Source organism: Cyprinodon variegatus, unplaced genomic scaffold, assembly GCF_000732505.1.
Source record: "Cyprinodon variegatus isolate N-32 unplaced genomic scaffold, C_variegatus-1.0 Scaffold65, whole genome shotgun sequence".
In the NCBI taxonomy this organism is placed as follows: domain Eukaryota; kingdom Metazoa; phylum Chordata; class Actinopteri; order Cyprinodontiformes; family Cyprinodontidae; genus Cyprinodon; species Cyprinodon variegatus.
This window is the reverse complement of record NW_015150518.1, coordinates 501,047-513,997: the sequence shown is the minus strand read 5'-3', so window position 1 is coordinate 513,997 and position 12,951 is coordinate 501,047. Positions and strand designations below refer to the sequence as shown.

Sequence of the window (12,951 nt, the reverse complement as noted above, 5' to 3'; positions counted from 1 at the left end):
AGTTGCTAGGAAGATGATGAGAAAAAGAAAGCAGAGAGCAGCTTAATGGAAGCAGTGAAGGTGAGGAAGTTTAACAGCTGCTTGGAAGAAGGATCTGTGACAATGCTCCTAAGTGCGCCTGGGTTGCCGCTGAAGCAGCTCTGCAGTTCAGCTACAGTGTCACGTCATTCTTTCTATAGGGTCTATTGTTTTCCACCAGCAGCTCTCAGTATCCTAACAGCTTTGTTCTTTCTTAGAGCCTTTAAATGTGACAGTTTGACTGTTTGGGGTCTGAATGAGTGTCACCTGTCGGCAGGTGTCTGAGGAGGAGCTGTTTACCAACAACCAGGAGACGCCAGCCTTCACAGAATTCCTGCAGTTGCTGGGAGACACCGTGGAGCTGCAGGACTTCAAGGGGTGAGAAGTGCAAACATCTGCAGCCCCAAGGTGTGAAATCCTAGTCTTTCTGTCATTGCAGCTCCTCAGGGTCACTCCTGCTGGGTTCCAAAGGCAACATATTGTTATTTTTATTAGAAAGCATCTGGTTATTCAGGCGTTCAAAGGTATTTATTGGAAATGTTGTCCTTCATACTTTGTTTCCAGCTTTGCGAACAAAAAAAAATTATAAATAATAAAAAACAAAATAAAAAAATGAACAAAATATGTTGCATTCTGAAATAGTATTTGGTCTGCCTGTAGCGCCACCTGTGGGACTGGGGGAAATATTTATCTTTCCACACCAGGAATAAGATCATGCGGTCCAACAGATGGATCCTGATGGGTTCTGCTCCCTCTCTGCAGGTTCCGGGGGGGTCTGGATGTGTCTCACGGTCAGACGGGTTCTCAGTCTGTCTACACCGTCCACAGAGGACAAGAGATCATGTTCCACGTTTCCACCAAGCTGCCGTTCACTGAGGGAGACCCACAGCAGGTAGATGGACTTCCCAGAGTTCAGATCACTGGTTCGGTTTGGTTCTGTTTACCCAGGGAAGGTTTTTGGGTTCAAGTGGAAACACCTGAAGACAAATAGTCCTGACTCTTTATCAGATGCTCACATATGATTATCTGAGTGAAAGAGAATTAACACAAAACAAGATAAATTAAACCATCATAACGGTTTTAATCAGAAGAGCAGTAATTATTCCCCACCTGCTGCCACAATAATCACACCTTCTGATGATTACAGCTATAGTTGGCTTTGATATTGCCTGTTGCCAAGAGGTTAAAAACTGCCGCTAAAAGCTGACCAATGTTGAAAAAACGTGATCTGGTGGAAAGTCTGATAGTACCAAATAACCATGGCAACAGCCTGTTAGCAATCAAAATATGGACGAGTGGATGATCAAAATAAGTGGTCCTCCTATTTGTCAATCATTCTAGTGATACGTTTACATAAGGTCGTCCTACGTACTCGTCCCCAGTTAGCTAACTTTTTCTGCACATGCACACTTTCAGGCGTATATCTGTGGTGAACCATGAAGAAGCTAAGAAAAGAAAGGCCTCAGAAGAGGCAGATATATCCCGGAATGCTTTGTGCGGAGAGCAAAGCATGATGGGATTTGCCATAGACTGCAGCAAGTAATAACAAGCAGGGGCGGATTTATAAAATTTGGGGCCCTAGGCAAAGACAGGCAGGGGGCCCTCTGAACTGAGAAGACAACACATAAAACAGACCCATTATACAGAGACAGAAATTGCAATAGAATAGACATAAATTGTTTGTTCTTTTGTCCCTCTTTTCTCATCCCTTTTCTTGTTCTTTCCCTCGCTATGTTTTGTACTCAGCTGACTTTTCATGCTGTCTCAAAAGGAATGACAGATTTTTTTCCAAGCACTAAGCTCACTTAGCTGATTGCTCCTTCCTGTGTTTCCAGAAAGGCAACAGCAAAAGTAAATAACCCAGTCCTTCTTTTCACTGAAGACAAGCCATGATCTGCTTCTCTGTTCTCCATTTTTCATTTGGATGAAATAATAGCTGCATGAATCATGACAGCAGAGAAGATAGAGGAGAGCAGAAGGCGGGGTTACCACTCCAAACCAGTTCGATGCTTTTATATGTTTTCACCAAAGTCTCCAGTAGCAGAAAAAAGTCTTTAGATGTGGCGCTAGGGGCTTTTTTGAAATAAAACTGCTTGAGGAGTCTGAAAAGTCGCTATATATAGTGACAAATGTGCTAAGTTGGGAAAAAACTGCTCTTCTCACCATTTGTTTTCAAATGGTTTGCTGCTGTCTGTTTGTAACAAAGATGGCGCAGGCACCGCTTGGAGGAGGAGGAGTTACGTAACCAATGGGGAGCAAAAAGTAGTGATCATCTGTCTGAACAGTAATTTAACTGAGTTTACTGTAAAGTCCACTATATAGTCCGTGCTCTATATAGTGACTGAGGGATTTAGGATTTACGGCAGATGTTCTGACACAGTAAGCTTGTTTGAGATAAGAGAACGGCAACTTTCAAACAGGGTGCACAAGGAGAAATGGGCTCGTTCATGCTCTCGCACGCAATTAATAGGCGTTCCCTCTTGAAGTGGGTACAGGGTTGTGCGCGTGTATTTTTTTTTAAGTTTAGAGGGTGGATCTTTTCAAAAACTCGCAAAAACCTCCATTACACCTTTAACCGCAGTGGCAGAACCGTGTCATTAGCTGAACAACAAATGCACGTGATTAGAAGCCAAAACATCTGTGGACAATTAGTTCTGTTTAACGAACAGGAAGTCATTCAGTCTGATTGGTGGAACAGGAACATCTCATCTCTGACCTTCTAGAAGGTGACCTGCATTCCTACTTGTTGTAAAACCAGAGCATCTATTGAAGGCCAGATAGAAGTTTAACTCCATTTTTTAGGGAATGTTCTGGTTTCTGCCAGTCGGCACATTTCAGATCTGATATTCTAATTTAAATCTGTTTCTATCGATGGTTTCTTTCAGCTGCAGAGGAAACGCCACATAGGAAATGACATTGTGACCCTGGTGTTCCAAGAAGAGGCCACGCCCTTCGTTCCCGACATGATCGCCTCCAACTTCCTGCACGCCTTCGTCTTGGTGCAGGTGGAGGAGCCCTGCTCGGACAACACCACCTACAAGGTACGGAGGAGGCATCCCTCATGAATAAGCTGCTGAATGTCGACCAGCCATCAGTGTTTAAATAGCCAAATCTCGGACAGGTATCCGTCACAGCTCGAGAAGATGTTCCCTCATTCGGGCCGCCACTGCCTAATCCCGCCATCTTCAGAAAGGTGAGGATATCTTTTGGAGTAAATCTCACCGACCTTTAAAGTTCAGCTTCACTGAAGTCACATCAGTGTTTCCTTTCTGCAGGGTCCAGAGTTCAGACAGTTTCTCCTCACCAAACTCATCAACGCAGAGCTGGCCTCCTACAAGAGCGAACGCTTTGCCCGACTGGAGGTAACCTCGCCAGCAGGGGGAGCTGCTTCCTCTCAGCTAGTAGGATGTGTGGAAAACATATTGCTCCCATGTAGGGTTGAAAAAAAAATTCAAATAATCATGATTAATTGATTATTGAATTATCAAATTTAGCAATCAATAAATTTAGTAATCAATTAATCATTAATTGGAGTCTAGAGACTGTAATATATGCCTTTAGCTGACAGAGAAAACCACTTTAAGCAGCAGTTATACTATAATTGTAAATATGCTCTATCCAGAACTTGTCAAGTCGAAAAGTTTAAGTTTCACCTGATTATATTTGCAAAAAATATTCTTTACGGAACCTTTTGCTATTCGGTTCTTAATCGATTAATCAAAACTATAATCAACAGATTAATACATTTGCAAAACAGTTGTTAGTTGCAGCCCTATGGTTCAGTCATTACGTCTGATCTTGGATTCTGACCCAAGAAAATGTTTCATCAGCTTTCCAACAATTTATGATATCAAAGTTTGAGATAATTCCTGATTTTCCTACTGAGAACCCCGTCAGATAAGGACCTTCTGTGACGTCAGGAGGCTGTCGGGTCTCTGAAACGTTTTGGTCTTTCTTTGCTTGTGTTTAGGAACGGACGCGATCGGCCCTGCTGGACAGCCTCCTGGATGAGCTGCAGAGACGCTCGCAATGCATGCTGGGATTGAGCTCAGGGGCAGAGGAGGAGGGAAGGGGTGAGAACGGCCATGCCCATGGAGGTCTGCTGGAGTCCATCAAGGTCAGTCTGAGGGTTCCCACCTCTATTAGGAACTCAATGTCTTCACCCCTGATTTCTCTCAGCTAAACACAACAGGTGCAGCAAACAATCCCGTTTTCTCAGAGTTTACTAATTCAGGGAAAATCATACAGTAGTTTACCAGAACTGGTCATAATTTGCCGATCTGGTTTCGCTGATGTTACAGACATTCTCTATTGTTTCCCTCCTGTAACGTCTTGGTTATTTATGGGTTCTCGGTCCTTGGATTCAGTTAATCGCCTCTGGTTGGCGTTGTAGCGCATAGGTAAATAAAGCCCGGCTGTTTTCTTTCAGAGAGCGATGAAGGGACGGAGCGTATCCATGGAAACCATGTCACGCGGTGGGGCGGGACTACCCACCAGTCTAAGTGGGGGTGGTCTGGTCCACCTGAGCATTGAGGTAAGTGGAACCAGCGGCTTGTTGCAGTTGGGAAATGATCCCAGCAGCTGTTATTAGCAGCAGTTTGTTTCTGTCCTCAGAGCAACGTAAAGTCTCCGGTGAAGAGGCGCTCAGGCCTGTTCCCTCGCCTGCTGAGTGTCGACAGCCAGACCGACAAACAAAGCCACAGGAGGTAACTCCAACCTGTTCTTAGCAGTTATTAATGCTTTAAAGAAGAAAGACAGCTCCTATATATTGATAAACTGATAGATCAGAATATCATCACATCGTCTGCATAATAGTTGATTTTAAAAAAATCTGCCGGCTAAAAAACAACAAAGAACAAAACAAAACAGAGCCATGAGGAACTCCATCTGTAAACAAGGCTACAATATCTGCACTCAACTTTTAACTTTGGTTTTTTTCTCTGTCGGGTTTACCTTGGGATCCATCAGCCTCCTTAGCGAACAGCGCAGCTTCGACTGCTGCCACCCGACGCTGGAGGTGAAGTCAGAGCTGCCGTCTAATCCCAGCTCTCCAGAGGCAGGACAACGGGACAGGTGAGCTTAACTCTCGCTTTTTGTTTTAATGTGAACAATGAAGCAGCAGTAGCAGGAACGTTTCTGTGTTTGCAGGATTCACCCCAAGAAGGAGAGCAATAAGATTTCCAGATCCACGTCCAGCACCTGCAGCTTTAGCGTCCCCACTGATGACGTACACCTGGTGAGGGACAAACCCCCAAAACCTTCAACCTGTTGGGCTTTTTCCTCACTCCCTGGGGAAGTTAGAGCTGTAGTTTACTGTGTGGCCTTTTGGTGGCACCAGAGCAGAGAACCAGAAGCATTTTTTTCCTTTTTCAGTCAGATACAAGGGATGGCCTTCATGGTTGGTCATTGGGTTGGTTTGAGGAACCTTCAGGGGGTTATTAGATTTAGAATACTTTATTTTGATGCAGATTTAGGATGAGAAATAGTTTAGGACTTGGATCTGATCTGTAATCCTGAAACTTCCCTCCGTCTGTCTCAGACCTCAACGCCCGAGGCTTCCTGTCCCCTGATCATCTGCCGCAGCCCCACAGGTTCAGTAAACCGCTCCCCCCATATCATGTCCCATCATGGTTCCTGCCTCCCTCTGGGTAATATGGATTTTTTTCCTCTTTCAGAGCTGAAAAACAAGAACTCTCCCAGATCCAACCTGAAGTTTCGTTTCGACAAGCTGACTCACTCTGCTGCTGTACGTTGGTTTGTCAGCCAATCAGCCGCTGTCTAAAGTTCACTGGGAATGTTCTGACATCCGGGTGTACAGCTCTTTTGGAACCATCTGAACCCACCCTCCTTACTGTGTTCCAGATTAACCTCTAATCTTCTGAGTTGGTCCTTCTAGTTCTCTGTGTCTTCTGAGGACAGTCTTTGGATTTTGACTAAATTTTTCACAGTTTCAGACCTGGTTCTGATTCTGGTGATTCAGTTAACTTAGGAGAAATATTTTTTCCAGTCACTTAAAAATAGAATTACAATAGATAGATGATGAGGAGGAAGGAATATCTCTAGAAAGCCCATAGAACTGAGGACTTGGACCTCTAACAGGGAGACTGGATCACATGAGGAGAAGTTCTGTGTGGTTGAAGTTGTTACGGTTTCTGACGGTACTCTCTCTCCTCTCTCAGCAGGGAAACTGAACACTGAGGAGGTTTTTGGAGGTACGTATGTTTCTGCTTCAGATCAGATGTTTAGCCCCTTAGATGGACAGCAGGGCTTTAGCCCACCTGATAGATGCTGAGGCTGCACTCAGTAAGGTCCAGATTCAGGGTTAGCCTCAGGTCTTTGTCCATTTATGAGAATCTTTAGCTTTAGCAGGTCTGTTCACCGCTTCAGCTCCAGCTTTAATGTTGTCTGTTCTCCAGAGAACCCCTCAGAGGTGCAGCTCACACATCCAGGACCAGGATTCCAGACCCAACCACATCCCCAACATCTTTCCAAGTTCCTGAGGTTCTCTGGGTTCTGACTGGTGTCACAGCAACCCGTGGAAATCCTAAAGAACCACATTTACAGCCGCAGAGACATCCTGTGGTTTTATGCATCATCTGTTTTCTAAACACTTTTTCTTGTTTATGTTGGGAGTTAAGATGTGAATCCTGGAGAATTCCTTTCCCAGGAATTCCAGGAAGGTGCAGGTGAATTTGGACCAGCAGTGTTCTAGTTGGATCGATGATTTGGTTCTGATTCCGTCCAACAGATCCTGGTTCCGTTTTGTCCTTCCAGCTTTGTTCAGAGCAGCTGTTCTATCTTCTTCACCCTCCTCTTCATCAGGGCCTTCCTCATCTTAACAACACCCTGAAGCAGGTTGCAATGTGAAACCAGAGCTCAGACTGGCCCACATTCCCCACAGGTTGAGGTTCTGATCATCATCAGGCCTTCAGAGTAGATGTTCGATTTTAGACAAACCAGAGTTCAAATATAGAAAACTGGAGAAAATAAACAAGGAGGAAGGATGATAGGGCATGAAAGGGTGACTGAGGACCCCTGGTGGCCAAAGTCAGGAAAAATCAACACTAAACAACCATAAATATGATCATAATAAATTGGACTGCAGCAATCCCTCCCCATGAGCATGTGGAGAAAAACAGGAAGCAACTCTCTAAAAAAACAGAACCAGACTCTCTAAAAGCAGCCACCCTGGACCAGCTGGTAGGGGAAAGGACAGAGCAGCCATTAAGCCAGTTGTACTTTCTATGTCACAGAGAAATCGAAAGCAATACGAATAATTCCTTGATTTTTATAGAAAAAAATAAATATAGTGATGTGAAGAACTAAATAGATGGAATACAGTGTGACGTCACACACCGTTTTTGTGTGTTGTCAGTTTTATGTTTACAAGCCGTACATAGCAGTATGGCTTAGCCCCTCCATGTACAGGCAGACCCAAGTATCATAGGAGCTAAATGGTGAACAGCCCCAGAAAAACAGAATTATATGAAACAGTCACACAACTGGTTGGTGTACAGGCAGTGCTCAACAGCCCCGCCTAGTGGTGAACTATTGTGTTATGCTTCTTTAAAGGCAGCAATGGCTCTGTGTCATTTGGACACAGAACAACAGAGCCAATGATACTTTCAGCCGAGAGAAAAGAAATTGCAGAACAAAAAATTAAAACAACAACCAGTCAGATAATCCCGGACAAGCCCCCAACTTTGAAACCTGACTCAGAGGTTATAAAAAAAGGGAGACAGACAAGGTTTAACGGGGTTCAAAGTAGCTTTATTTTATCCTTGTAACAGTAGAGCATAATAATAACATCAGTCACCCAACCACTAATACATCCACCCCACATGGACACAAAGAAGGATACATGCTACCGAACGGTGATCAGTCAGGTCAAAAGAAAGCAGGGACTTCACTGGCTGCAGAGGAACCTTTTAACTCCTCTCTGTTGTAGTGATTGTGCTAACCCCTGCAAGAAAAAAGGAAATAATACAAAATAGAACAACCAGTGGAAAAAAGAAAACGTTTTCTCCAACAAGCAGTAAATGCATCTACAGATGAAGGTGGAGGAGCTAAAGGATTCTGCTCTCAGCTGGAGGGACAGAACACTGCTAGTCTCCAGGTTCACGTGTGGAGAATACTGCCAGGCATTGCTACCAACCTATGCACATGACAATCACATGTGGAGGAAGCATTTCACATGTGATTCACATATTAAACCAGATGTAGCATGCGTGCAGAACATGTTCCATGTGTGGTTTTAGCTTGTTAAACATCCACATGTGCTCACAAGCCGAAACTTTGTTTCTCTGTAAGCTTTTCTCTGTTAGCGTGAACAGATCAGTGGAGGAGACATAATTGGACCTCTGGTAGGGTTTGTCCTCATGGAGACACATAGAAGCTCAACATTTCCCACAAGTTCCTACACATAGAAACCTGCAGGATGTGCTTCAGACCAGCAGGTTCTCAGAGCAGATGTCATTTCAGCCAATTTGCATCAAATGTTTGTGGACCGGCCCAGAACTGCTGGTGCTGCTTATAAGGTCAGAACCATTTTGAAGAACCAGGCAGATCCAGCAGCTCAGATCTTTATTGAAACATCTGGTTGAATGTTCATGTGAGGAGATGGAGATGTTCATTATCCAGATGACTTTAAGATCATAAACCAGCATGTAAGGCTGTTCTGCATGTTGGTTTCTTTCTTTCTTTGACAGAAAAGGGTTTCTACACACATAATGAGACTAAATTATTATTGTGACTTCAGTGGGAGTCAGTTCTCCTCCAACATTCTGAAATCTGCTTCAGCCTTTTATTCTGCCAGCTTTGAATTTTATGTGAGGAGAAAAAACAGAGATTCTCCATCTGTGGTCATTTTTCTCAGTACATTATCAGTGAAGTTCAGTGATATTTCTTCCACACCAGTCCATCTCGTGTGACTTTGAACTTTCCGTGTTGAGTTCAGGGAAACAGCAGAAATCTGTTGTTTATCTTCATGTCTTTTGGTTGATGTTTCATTTCTGAATCTGACGGAAGGAATCAGACAATGACAATAAACCTTCACTGCCATTTGAAGCAAAGGCGGATGTTTTGCACTCATGTCCTTCATCTCTGTGGTCGTCCTCTCTGTCTGATCGCTGTATGAAGAGCTAACATTTACTGGCTGGATGCCATTATAATACATATTTGCACTAAAACTCTTTCCTCGTTGTATCAAGTCTTTTGGCTGGTTTTCTTATTAAGACTTTGTTTTTGTTTTTTTAGCGAGGGACCAGCTGCCGATGCTAAAACACTAAGATGTCAGTCAGCTGTGTTTGCGTCTTTCAGCATGAAGGAAAACTGTGACATGTAAAATCTGATGCTATAAACTTTCTGGATCCTTTGCACTCTGTTTCCAACTTGTTTCATTTGTTTTGTGTGCGATTATTTTTCTGCTGCTCTCTGAACCAAGTTTTTCAGGGTTGTTTTAAAGTTTTATCAGAGGTTCATGGATGTTGCCCTGAAGCAGACGTTTCCAAACGGCAGCACTCAGCATCAACTTCTGGAGGGGAAAAACTATCAGACAAAGCTAAATTATATGTAGAGAAAGATAACTTTTTGGATGTTTTTTCCTTATTTGTAATTACTGTTATGTTAAATTACCTTTACATATATTTAGCATAAGAACATTTTTTTCTAAGCTGTATCATTTTTCTGATTGAATTCCAAAGTTTTCAACAAAAATAACAGAAGCCATAAATCTTCTAAAGTGTCTGTGTAGTGGGTGGGCGGGGCTTGATGTCTGTCTGTGTCATAGGCAGCTCTATGCCCAGGTGTTATCACACTTTGTGTTGTAACTTGAGCTGCTTTATATTTAAAAAGCCAGAGTGACACAGGAAGGCTGATTTATTGTAAATGCCCCCACTTTAAAAACCACTGCTGTGAAATGTCTAAAGGGAACAACATTCAGTTCTTCAGAATAGAATAGAATAGAATAGAATAGAATAGAATAGAATAGAATAGAATAGAATAGAACAGAATAGAATAGAACAGATTTAGCCCTTACTGACCCACAGTGGGGAAACTCAGTTCTGTCTGTTTTTGCACTAATGTGCTAGCCTGATAAACCAGACTAAATGTGAGATTAAATGTGTATTTTAGTCTGGCCCTGATCAATGAGAGATTGGAAGATTGTTAATGAGAACAACGCGTTGTCTTTCAAACCATGTCTGTGCCTATTGGCCAAAGATCTGACCAATGTGCGCAACTGACTGTGACGTAGTAAATGCGACAGAAAGCTGGTGGGGGAGTGTAAACAAACAGCCTGTCGGTAAAATGGCGAATAAGTCCTTCTTAAATATGAATGAGCATAGAGCCTCTTCCTGCTCACGTTTCAACGAAAACTCCAAGTCTAATCCTTCCAAGACTGATTCCAAAGCTGAGTCAAACTGTTCAATAATCATTGCCATCTTCCTTGTTGTGCTTTCTCCAGCGTCGTGCACCTTTGTTGTCACGCCCTCAAAATCCCGCCCGCTTTGGATCCAGAAATTACAAAACACATCTCTGCGTTGTAATCTGGCCCGCCAGTTCCAGGGCCTGGGGCATTGATCGAGGCTAGACCACTCACAGGCTAAAATGATTTTGGCCACTGGCAGGTGGGGCTAGTTTACTAGGCTATTAATGTGCAGCTAAATCGGCAAATCAAACGTTAAAGAGTAAAATAACTTAAAATCAACTTTCTGTCAGATAAACCGGATGCCATATTTATGTTTAAATGAAAGTCTAAACATTTTTATGTAAGCATGTTTAATTCCCCAAAATTTGACAGCTCTAGTGCTGCCCTCTAGGGGCTGAAATATGTTTACTGCAGTTGAATGTTCCCATTTAAACTGGTTCATGTAGCCTGGTATACGTCTACATCACAGCCACTCTCTCTCAGGTAAAACTTTGTATTTAATTTACCCCAGAACCTGGAACTCAGCAGTCAGAATGCTAGAATATCTGAGCTGACAGCCTTCAAGTTCCCTGCCTTCAGATGCTTGTACTCCTCATGGTCATATACTTTCACCAGAGGTCAGCATAGTACCAAAAACTGCACTCAAATAGGAGCAAGACACCATATTTGTACTGAATTAAGAGGATAATGTAGCACTCCAACAAGTTACTCAAGTACCGGTAACAATAAAAAGTATTTTTTTTAAAGGCTCAAGTGCTTATTCTTTTTAAGATTTTATTTTACAACTTTTCAAAATAACACACAGCAAGAACATATTTCACTTTACCCTATCTGGGCCAAAGAGATAAAAGTAATTTTAAAAAAAAGAACGAAGCCAGAAGGTTAATTGAAATATCAACCGTTAACAATGGAAAATGTTTATTTGCACTAGAAATGGATCATTTGGAACAAAGTTCAGACCTTGGAGGAAGAAATTGGACAATTTTCCTTTAAATATCATGGATTCAAAGTCTGATTTTCACTTGAAAACCACACTTTCATTTTGTTTGAAAGAATTAAGCAACCTTTCTTACTCAGATTTTCTGAGTCAAGCTCGCATACGCCGAATGTGAATTTTGCAGCTGGAGCAATGGATTCCCATGTTATCTATGTAGAAGAGCGGATCTGGAGCGCAGCAAATTGGAGCTAACCCGAGTGAGGCAAAGTTGGCGAAATTAGGGAGGTGAACCGCACGATTTTTTGCAAAGTTGGCGACATTTGATCGCCACCTCACCGGCTAATAAAGTTTAAAAAATCTGAACTCTTGTTTACATTTGCGTGGCAAAATCCAGTCAGGGACTGGATTTGGCTGCAAGCTACAGAGGCGGAAACAAGCTTATTAAAAATGGAAATAGAGAAAATACTGTTGACAAAGGGTGAAGTGAGAATGCTCTTAAAGCTTTTTAAAAAGCCGTATTTATTTAGCGCTTGATGGACCGTTTCTTCGTCTTACCTCCAGTGCAGACAGTCAAGGCCTTCTCTCCTTAACTTGCCACTGTCTGTCTGTCTGTCTGTCTGTCCCGGTTCAGTTTTTTCTCTGCCAGTTTTTTTCTCTCACTCCTTTCCAGCTGCTCCTGTCTCAGTTTCACCTAACCCTCTGATTACCGGGTGATTCATCCCCCCAAAGAAGGACAGCAGGGCCCCAAACTGAGTCGTGGAACGGTGGAAATGCCGTGGAAACCGGCAGTAATCCAGACCTAGCCTCTGTTTCAGTGGTGGTATCCCCCTATACTGGTTCCGTCTCTGGGAATCTGGTGAACCTGGGAAACTCCAACAGCTTTGTTCTGCTTTCAAAATAAAAAAAAACACTGCCAATCGCCACGTCGACCCATGTCCACCATGATGAGGTGAAACCAACGACCATCTATGGCGTCACATTTATTTCAAAATGCCAGTGAGCAAAATAAACAGACTCGCATATATGTTGCACTACTTCTGAGCATGGTTTATCTACCACCACACAACAAAGCCACACGTGTGAGAAACTGGCGCGCACCAGTTCCTCACACACGCGTTGGATCGTGCTCGGGATCTCACGATTTTCTATCCAGCGACTACGCTCTCGAAAGCTCCTCTGCAGTCAGACAGATTTTAAAGCGAATGAAAATGTTTTTTGACAGGTTGTACGGAAACAAACCTCTTCTGTCAGCCTCCTTCTGATTGGACCTTGCAGACACCAACACATGAGAAGTAGTGTCAGGAAGCCTTTGACTGACAGCTCATCAACCATAAGTGAAGAGGACAGTGGCAGAGGCTTTTCCAATGTTTGCGTTACGTTGGATAAGTGATACATGTCAGTCAAAGGCTTCCTGTTCGTGTTGCTGGCCAGGCGAATTTCAAGGCGAGCAAAAGCAGACAAACTTGGCTAAATCTTTGCAGTTTTCATGTTCAGTGTGAACGCACATTAAGAAGATGTGCAGTTTTCTAACAATTTTTCTAAATTGTGTAACAAAATGAGTTGTTTCGCA

General features: G+C 43.0%; 1 protein-coding gene across 2 annotated transcripts in view; it reads left to right on the top strand.

Annotated features, from left to right (window-relative positions):
- Positions 1 to 6,788, top strand: part of LOC107082920 (rap1 GTPase-activating protein 2-like) — a 28,982-nt gene extending 22,194 nt beyond the window's left edge. The window contains exons 9-22 of one of the 2 annotated variants that reach the window (XM_015371818.1): positions 296 to 396; positions 781 to 910; positions 2,904 to 3,059; positions 3,140 to 3,211; positions 3,294 to 3,380; positions 3,989 to 4,135; positions 4,448 to 4,552; positions 4,633 to 4,724; positions 4,987 to 5,091; positions 5,167 to 5,254; positions 5,558 to 5,609; positions 5,694 to 5,764; positions 6,201 to 6,230; positions 6,435 to 6,788. In XM_015371818.1, coding sequence (XP_015227304.1) covers positions 296 to 396; positions 781 to 910; positions 2,904 to 3,059; positions 3,140 to 3,211; positions 3,294 to 3,380; positions 3,989 to 4,135; positions 4,448 to 4,552; positions 4,633 to 4,724; positions 4,987 to 5,091; positions 5,167 to 5,254; positions 5,558 to 5,609; positions 5,694 to 5,764; positions 6,201 to 6,209 — 1,215 coding nt within the window. In that variant the 3' untranslated portion in view covers positions 6,210 to 6,230; positions 6,435 to 6,788. Of the gene's footprint in view, positions 1 to 295; positions 397 to 780; positions 911 to 2,903; positions 3,060 to 3,139; positions 3,212 to 3,293; positions 3,381 to 3,988; positions 4,136 to 4,447; positions 4,553 to 4,632; positions 4,725 to 4,986; positions 5,092 to 5,166; positions 5,255 to 5,557; positions 5,610 to 5,693; positions 5,765 to 6,197; positions 6,231 to 6,434 lie in introns of both variants that reach the window. The other variant, XM_015371817.1, reaches the window with a different exon arrangement.
- The last annotated feature ends 6,163 nt before the right edge of the window (positions 6,789 to 12,951 follow it).